The sequence below is a fragment of the Hippocampus bargibanti genome, linkage group LG05, assembly GCF_051943395.1.
Source record: "Hippocampus bargibanti isolate YZ-2025 linkage group LG05, ASM5194339v1, whole genome shotgun sequence".
Classification (NCBI taxonomy): Eukaryota; Metazoa; Chordata; class Actinopteri; order Syngnathiformes; family Syngnathidae; genus Hippocampus; species Hippocampus bargibanti.
In genome coordinates, this window is record NC_142738.1 from 21,123,416 (window position 1) to 21,132,500 (window position 9,085).

At 42.0% G+C, this 9,085-nt stretch overlaps 2 protein-coding genes across 2 annotated transcripts; both read left to right on the forward strand.

The window, feature by feature from the left end:
• Positions 1-329: 329 nt before the first annotated feature.
• LOC148898207 (uncharacterized) lies at positions 330-953 on the forward strand. The gene has a single exon (XM_088995946.1). The coding sequence runs from the start codon at positions 330-332 to the stop codon at positions 951-953; it is 624 nt and encodes a 207-aa protein (XP_088852072.1).
• Positions 954-2,649: 1,696 nt separating this feature from the next.
• Positions 2,650-6,797, forward strand: LOC148898208 (uncharacterized). Its single transcript, XM_088995947.1, has 3 exons — positions 2,650-3,213; positions 6,567-6,675; positions 6,793-6,797. The coding sequence occupies exons 1-3, from the start codon at positions 2,650-2,652 to the stop codon at positions 6,795-6,797; spliced, it is 678 nt and encodes a 225-aa protein (XP_088852073.1).
• Positions 6,798-9,085: the final 2,288 nt, after the last annotated feature.

Consider the following 9,085-nt stretch of genomic DNA (forward strand, 5'->3'; position numbering starts at 1 on the left):
TATGCCCTGCCATTGATCAGATACCCTGCAGGAATAACAAGGTGGCCTAAGGAAGACATTCAGACCATGGATGTTAAGACCCGAAAACTCCTCACAATGCATGGAGGGTTCCATCCCAAATCCAGCACCCTGAGACTGTACACAAGCCGTAAGGAAGGAGGCCGGGGACTAGTGAGTGTGAAAGCCACTGTCCAGGATGAAACATCCAAGCTCAATGAATACATCAAAGACAAGGCTCCAACTGATGATGTATTCAGAGAGTATCCCAGACAACAGAGGACGAGGTGCTGGAAGAGGGACAATCATGGGAGGAAAAGCCCCTACACGGGATGTACCACCGAACCATAACTGAAGTGGCCGATCTCAAGAAGTCCTATCAGTTGCTCGAGAGGGCGGGCCTAAAGGACAGCGCAGAAGCACTCATCCTGGCTGCTCAAGAGCAGGCTCCGAACACCAGAGCCATAGAGGCACGGATATACCACACCAGGCAAGAGTCAATGTGTAGGTTGTGCAAAGAGGCACCTGAGACAATCCAAAACATAACTGGAGGGTGTAAGATGCTGGAAGGGAAAGCATACATGGAACCCCATAACCATGTGGCTGGCACAGTCTACCGAAACATCGGTGCGGAGTATGGACTGGAAACCCCAAGGTCAAAATGGGAAACACCTCCCAAGGTAGTAGAGAATGACCAAGCAAAGATCCTGTGGGACTTTCAGATACAGACTGACAAGATGGTAATGACCAATCAACCAAATATCGTGGTCATAGATAAAGGGCAAAGGAAAGCCGTTGTCGTGGATGTAGCGGTCCAGAGTGATGGAAACATCAGAAAGAAGGAACATGAGAAACTCGAGAAATACCAAGGGCTCAGAGAGGAGCTGGGGAGACGGGTGAGTCCGGATCCACGAAGCAGGCTTCTGATTGGCTGCCCTGCCGAGTGTCCAAATTGACAAACAAACCGAAATGTCAAAATTTCTAAACCAAACGAAGATTACGAAATCGGAATAATTTATTCAGATTTCGAAATCTTTCTTCAAACGTTTGCTTTGAGAAAAAAAAAACGTTTTTTTTTTCTTGAAGAAGTTGTCGGCCACCCGGGTGGAGACGTTTTGTAAATTGTACGCCCGGCATAAAAGTTGCACGTCCCGGGCGTCTGGGCAGACGTAATTTCAGACACTGCTATTATCCTTGCTGTCTTTGCCTTATTATCGAGCATCTTTATCTTTCGATGAAAAGGTTTCTTCAGCCGTCATCTGTCCTTCTTTGAAGGTGTCGGATGTTTTGCTTCTTATCCAAGATGCTTCGTCAGCAAACTAAAGTCTTACTGGTAGTTTTGGCCCTATATATAGCCCTACTGTCCAGACGTGGCAGTGCCGGAGTCTGATTGGTCCCTGCTCTCAGGTTGGGGGGAGCAGAGGACTACTCCCTGCGGCTCCACTGATTACTTCTATTGTCCTGCCTGAGTATGAGGTCTACGACTGGCCATTTGCTCTGGTATCACCTCATCAGCATAACTAAGCCTATGTTGGCTAAGCAGTCTGTTGTACGAACAATCTAAATTGAACCTCACCCTACCATGGCGGTTTCGGGAACGATTTTGCTGTTTTATGAAAATAGCTTCTTTTACTCCCCTTTCAAATCCCATTTATTTTCTTTCGCTAATATTTTAACCTCATTGTCATCAAATGAAATATTTAGTTTGCTGACAAAGCATCTTGGATAAGAAGCGAAACGTCCGACTCCTTCAAAGACGTACAGATGACGGCTGAAGAAACCTTTTCATCGATGGACCACACCTGTATGACTGAGACCTTACACAGACGCATCTTTATCTTTATTAAGCTCATAGAGTTGCTTGTTCAGTAGCCACAAGCGGACACAAGCCAATGTCTTATTGTGTTGGTCCCAAGCCGGATAAATACAGAGGGTTGTGTCAGGAAGGGCATCCGACGCAAAAGCTTGGCCAAAACAAACATGCGAACCAAACCTCTGAAGATTGAGGACAGTGATTCACTGTGGTGACCCCTGAAGGGAAAAGCCGAAAGGAAAAGAAGAAGAAATCATGGAAACAATAAAGTCCTTCTCCCTTCTGTACATGATAAACTGAGTGCGTTTTTTGTTAAATGTTCAGTGTCTTATTGATTCCGCTCGCATAATGGAGATAACAATCCAGAAACCGCCTCCAGTGCCAGAGAAGCCAAGGACTAACAGGAAGTACAATTCTTCCTGAGGTGAGTTCATCTCAGTTCTGACCTCTGGCTCGTTAAAAATACTGCCATTGGTTTTCAATGTCACTTGAGCGGCGTGTGCCCTCTCAAAATCTATAAATCAATCATTGCTCTGTAACCATTCACAACATACGTCGGCATGAAGCTGCTTTTTGTACACACAAAGGGGAGAAAACAATGTTTTTTTTAAATTGTAACATGCCATTCTGCACCTTGTTTTGTGTTGCTGGTTGAGCCTTTGCAAATCTTTACGTTGCACAATGTCATCCTTTTTCTTTGTGTCCTCCTCTTTATCCATCATGTGTCTAATGTCCAGGGGTAAATTACACACGTTATGTCTCATTAGACCAAACATGGACAGACCTGTGCACTTTTCCACATAATTTAACAATCATGGGAGGAAAAGCCCCTACACGGGATGTACCACCGAACCATAACTGAAGTGGCCGATCTCAAGAAGTCCTATCAGTTGCTCGAGAGGGCGGGCCTAAAGGACAGCGCAGAAGCACTCATCCTGGCTGCTCAAGAGCAGGCTCCGAACACCAGAGCCATAGAGGCACGGATATACCACACCAGGCAAGAGTCAATGTGTAGGTTGTGCAAAGAGGCACCTGAGACAATCCAAAACATAACTGGAGGGTGTAAGATGCTGGAAGGGAAAGCATACATGGAACCCCATAACCATGTGGCTGGCACAGTCTACCGAAACATCGGTGCGGAGTATGGACTGGAAACCCCAAGGTCAAAATGGGAAACACCTCCCAAGGTAGTAGAGAATGACCAAGCAAAGATCCTGTGGGACTTTCAGATACAGACTGACAAGATGGTAATGACCAATCAACCAAATATCGTGGTCATAGATAAAGGGCAAAGGAAAGCCGTTGTCGTGGATGTAGCGGTCCAGAGTGATGGAAACATCAGAAAGAAGGAACATGAGAAACTCGAGAAATACCAAGGGCTCAGAGAGGAGCTGGGGAGACGGGTGAGTCCGGATCCACGAAGCAGGCTTCTGATTGGCTGCCCTGCCGAGTGTCCAAATTGACAAACAAACCGAAATGTCAAAATTTCTAAACCAAACGAAGATTACGAAATCGGAATAATTTATTCAGATTTCGAAATCTTTCTTCAAACGTTTGCTTTGAGAAAAAAAAAACGTTTTTTTTTTCTTGAAGAAGTTGTCGGCCACCCGGGTGGAGACGTTTTGTAAATTGTACGCCCGGCATAAAAGTTGCACGTCCCGGGCGTCTGGGCAGACGTAATTTCAGACACTGCTATTATCCTTGCTGTCTTTGCCTTATTATCGAGCATCTTTATCTTTCGATGAAAAGGTTTCTTCAGCCGTCATCTGTCCTTCTTTGAAGGTGTCGGATGTTTTGCTTCTTATCCAAGATGCTTCGTCAGCAAACTAAAGTCTTACTGGTAGTTTTGGCCCTATATATAGCCCTACTGTCCAGACGTGGCAGTGCCGGAGTCTGATTGGTCCCTGCTCTCAGGTTGGGGGGAGCAGAGGACTACTCCCTGCGGCTCCACTGATTACTTCTATTGTCCTGCCTGAGTATGAGGTCTACGACTGGCCATTTGCTCTGGTATCACCTCATCAGCATAACTAAGCCTATGTTGGCTAAGCAGTCTGTTGTACGAACAATCTAAATTGAACCTCACCCTACCATGGCGGTTTCGGGAACGATTTTGCTGTTTTATGAAAATAGCTTCTTTTACTCCCCTTTCAAATCCCATTTATTTTCTTTCGCTAATATTTTAACCTCATTGTCATCAAATGAAATATTTAGTTTGCTGACAAAGCATCTTGGATAAGAAGCGAAACGTCCGACTCCTTCAAAGACGTACAGATGACGGCTGAAGAAACCTTTTCATCGATGGACCACACCTGTATGACTGAGACCTTACACAGACGCATCTTTATCTTTATTAAGCTCATAGAGTTGCTTGTTCAGTAGCCACAAGCGGACACAAGCCAATGTCTTATTGTGTTGGTCCCAAGCCGGATAAATACAGAGGGTTGTGTCAGGAAGGGCATCCGACGCAAAAGCTTGGCCAAAACAAACATGCGAACCAAACCTCTGAAGATTGAGGACAGTGATTCACTGTGGTGACCCCTGAAGGGAAAAGCCGAAAGGAAAAGAAGAAGAAATCATGGAAACAATAAAGTCCTTCTCCCTTCTGTACATGATAAACTGAGTGCGTTTTTTGTTAAATGTTCAGTGTCTTATTGATTCCGCTCGCATAATGGAGATAACAATCCAGAAACCGCCTCCAGTGCCAGAGAAGCCAAGGACTAACAGGAAGTACAATTCTTCCTGAGGTGAGTTCATCTCAGTTCTGACCTCTGGCTCGTTAAAAATACTGCCATTGGTTTTCAATGTCACTTGAGCGGCGTGTGCCCTCTCAAAATCTATAAATCAATCATTGCTCTGTAACCATTCACAACATACGTCGGCATGAAGCTGCTTTTTGTACACACAAAGGGGAGAAAACAATGTTTTTTTTAAATTGTAACATGCCATTCTGCACCTTGTTTTGTGTTGCTGGTTGAGCCTTTGCAAATCTTTACGTTGCACAATGTCATCCTTTTTCTTTGTGTCCTCCTCTTTATCCATCATGTGTCTAATGTCCAGGGGTAAATTACACACGTTATGTCTCATTAGACCAAACATGGACAGACCTGTGCACTTTTCCACATAATTTACATAATCCATTATGTCGGCTTAAAGACAACTGAATATTCTTCATTTTTCACTGTCAGACAAGTGTAAAAAAGTTAACTGCAAAAACAATAAGTCTCGAGTCACAGGCATGTAGAGGAAGGTTTCTGCTTGTACTTGGTAGGATTTTTATTTCCCCACCTTGATCTCATTTTCAATTATTCTGTCAGCACATGCAGTCATCATACTCCAATAATGACATTTTACAAAAAATGCAAACAAAATACGAAACACAATTGTGAAGTCAATCCTTAGTGTCCTTGGTGAGGAATGTGGAAATCTGGATGTATGTGTATTTTCCTGGTACCATGTCATATAATGGTTAGTATCTGATTTACCTTCTTCGTCCTTGCCTTGATAACTGCAGCAAACTCTTGAAGTTTGAGTTTGTCTGACGTCAGGTGTTAGCCCTGAAGGTTTGGCCACCTGCTGCGATAAACAATGAGATCTGCTCAGCTCCCACTTCTGTGAATGTCTGTGTGGAACAAACTGTACCTGTCCATGAACTCTGGTATCTTTTAACACCTGTAACTGCACAGACATCTGCTCTCACTAAACTAGGATCATCATGAATGTGTTTCAACTTCTACAGTGGCCCTTTGCGCACATTTGTGGTTCAGCATCCATAGCTTCAACTATTTGCAGATTTGTGATTTATATTTAAAAATATATTTATATCTTTGGGTTTAATGAAAAATGTTTTCAATTAATTTTAATGACCTTCAATAGGGATCAGTTAGACTAAGATTTTTCATTTTTAAACACCTGGCAAGTCTCTATGGCTATTGAATCGTTGGCGTACCCTATATTGTTTTAAGGTGTAGTATCAACATTCACCAGAAGACATTGCTCAGGTCGCACTTTCCTCAGGTTTTCTGCTGCCCAATATTACAATTAGTAGTCTGAATAATTATTTGGTTATTTGGAGTCACATGCGGGACAACCAGAGCAGCCGAGTATTACAATTTTGAATGAGATGATTTTGAGGGTGAAAAAAAAGGTTTTATTCACTCCATATGAAGACCTTCGGCACTGGAAAACTAAATACCGTACATGTTTATTTTTTTAGACTGTTCTAAACCTTAAAACCTTTCTTGTTGAAGTCTGGAAATTTGATACATGCATAAAAAGTGTCCTATGGGGGAGTTGTCAGAACCTGCATCATTTGAAATGAATTGACCATACCTGCAGTTCACAATGTAAAAACTGAAACAGCAAGCTTGACTGCTCTCATTTGTTTGTGGCAACATTGGCCTCTTCGAGACAGTGTTGGAATTTCCTAATAAAAAGTTCAAGGAAAAAGAAAGACAGAGATCGAGCAATTGGCTGTCAAAGCAAACAAAATGAAAAAAAAGCTAGTAAAACAACCCCACACCGTCGTCAAAGTTTATTAATAAAGATGTTGTTCTCTGACAATTTTGGCCAAATGAAACATTAAACAGGTTTGTTGTTAGAAGTTTGGCTGGAAACCAACTTGGAAGATTTTAAGCAGGGACAGCACCGGTGGATTTACCCCCCCGCCAACAATCGAATCCTGCCTCATAAATGTCCTCGTCCACCTGTCCCCAAACACATTCCAGCACTATCTCATGCTGACGTGTGTTCCCTATAGGGAGAATGCAGATTGTTGAAGGGTCCTTGGCTGGCCGGGAGCCTGATGGCGTATCGAGCTCAGCTCTCAGAACAGCACAGCTTCCTTGTATCAGAGGCCTTTTTGGCAAGTGCGGGGGAGGGGGCGGGTTATGGAGACAACAGCAGACAAACAGGGAGATTAAGGGACACAATAACACTTCTTATGTATCATTTACATGTAGACCCGAGATGTCTCTCTTGCACAGGATGAAAGGAAGAGGCCTGAGCTGACAAAAACAACACATTGGAGAAAAATAACACGCAGAGGTCACTTTGTTTTTCTCCGCGGGATCTCCCCTTCTTCATCGTTCATAAACAGCACCCTTCAGACTGTTTAAAGTTGATATAATACAGGATAGGATCATTTGATATTGCCATGTAACTTAAACTGACTGAAGCGTTTTCAAAGTTTAGAAGAATCTTAATATCAAGGACCACATACATTGTCACATTAATTTTCAAAGAGAAATGAACAATTTGCGAGCTGGTGCGTTTATTAATAGCACGAGGCAAAGAGGTAACAAGTGAGACTTAGTGGGAGAAATGTGTAAGAGTTTTCTGCCCATAACAAGTGCCAAACAAAACAGAGAAGATGAGAAAAACATGGTGGGGTTAGCTCACAGCCGGGCGTCCCGCTAACTAAGTGTCACAAACAAAACCGGGATAGCACGTTTATTCGAGTGAGCCTGGATGATGTTAGGGTGGTTGTGTGTGTTTGCATGTGCCAGTGTCCGCAGCTGTATGTGTGCAATGAGTAAAAACAGTCCAAGAAAATGAATACGGTATGCTCGCTGCTCTGCTATTTTCATATACCTCATTGTGCGTGTGTGTTTGTATCTGTCTGAGTGTGCCTGCTTTGCTTTAACACAAATTCCTCAGAAACAGTACGTGGTATGAATAGTATTCCCTGCACAGTTTTTCTTCTTTGCTTTTCTGTGTTGTCGGTATGACATTGTTGATACTAAAACACAAGCGCGGTGCCAGTGTATTCGCCTGCTTTTACTTGGCCCGATTGGCAGTTAAATATCAATTTGCTCTTCTTATCTGCAGGAGAGCAGTTCGACATTTTTTTCAGATAATTTCATGGGCGTAATCTGAAGTTCATTTTTACAGTCGCTCACTTGAAAAGTACAAAATCATATCAAACAAAAGCCTGAACACTTTATGCTGGGATAGACTATGACCAAAATAAACATTTAATAAATATGTGTAGTTCTTTACTATGTGTAATTGGATCCCTTTCGTCTTGTTTTACTTGTATGTAATGTATGTCAAGTACATATGTATTTACGTCGATACTTGAATGAATGATAATAATCCCAATCAATCATATCACTGGTACTAGAGTGCTAGACTGATACATGCTGAAACTTTTTGGACAGCTGATAGGTTTGAGTAGTCAGCATGCACCCAGTCAACAATGCATCACAGGGCAGTGAATACTCACAAAACTGAAATCAACCATACGTTTGTGTAAGCTCTCAGTCATACAGGAGTTGTCCATCGATGAAAAGGTTTCTTCAGCCGTCATCTGTACTTCTTTGAAGGTGTTGGGCGTTTCGCCTCTTATCCAAGAAACTTCGTCAGCAAACTAAAGTCTTACTGGTAGTTTAGGCCCTATATATATATATATATATATATATATATATATATATATATATATATATATATATATATATATATATATATATATATATATATATATATATATATATATATATATATATATATATATATATATATATATCAGGAGACCCTCAGTGGTCATTTAACAAATGTCAGAAAGAAAGTATAGGGAATGAAACCAAAAATTCTGAAGATACAAAAAGGAGAGGAGTACCAGTGCCTTACATTTCAGGAGATTCTGAAAAATTACAAAGAGTCCTTTGGCAACACAAAATTTTCAAACTTATTTCAAACCGATAAACACTTTAAGGCAAAAATTAGTGCATCCAAAAGATAGGCTGCCAAATGAAAAACAAAGTAATGTAGTTTATTCAATACATTGTAAGAATGAAAATTGTAAAGAACAGTACATTGGGGTGACTAAATAAATTCTGAAAAAAGACTATCAACATCGCAGGGATAATCCTAGTGGGCCTCAATCGGCAGTGAAATGTTAGCGAAGGAACATAGATGGTTTGAAAGGGGAGTAAAAGAAGCGATTTTCATAAAACAACTAAATCCTTCATTAAACCGGTTTGGTGAGGTGAGGTTCAATTTGGATCATTCATACAATAGCCTGCTTAGGCACCATAGGATTAGTAATACTGATGAGGTGATCCCGGTCGAAATGGGGCAATCAGGCCAGTCGTTAGTCAGAACGACAGGAACTATCAGTCGAGCAGCTGCTGTGGGTAGTCCTCTGCTTCCCCCAACCTGAGAGCAGGGACCTATCATAGCAGAGTCCGGCACCGCCATGTCTGGACAGTAGGGATATATATATATAGGGCCTAAACTGCCAGTAAGACTTTAGTTTGCTGACCAAGTTTCTTGCAT

Coding starts and splice junctions, on each gene's coding strand:
- LOC148898207 (XM_088995946.1), top strand. CDS start 330: ATGTACCACCGAACCATAACTGAAGTGGCCGATCTCAAGAAGTCCTAT.
- LOC148898208 (XM_088995947.1), top strand. CDS start 2,650: ATGTACCACCGAACCATAACTGAAGTGGCCGATCTCAAGAAGTCCTAT. Junction 3,214..6,566: donor GAGAGGAGCTGGGGAGACGG/GTGAGTCCGGAT, acceptor TGTTCCCTATAG/GGAGAATGCAGATTGTTGAA.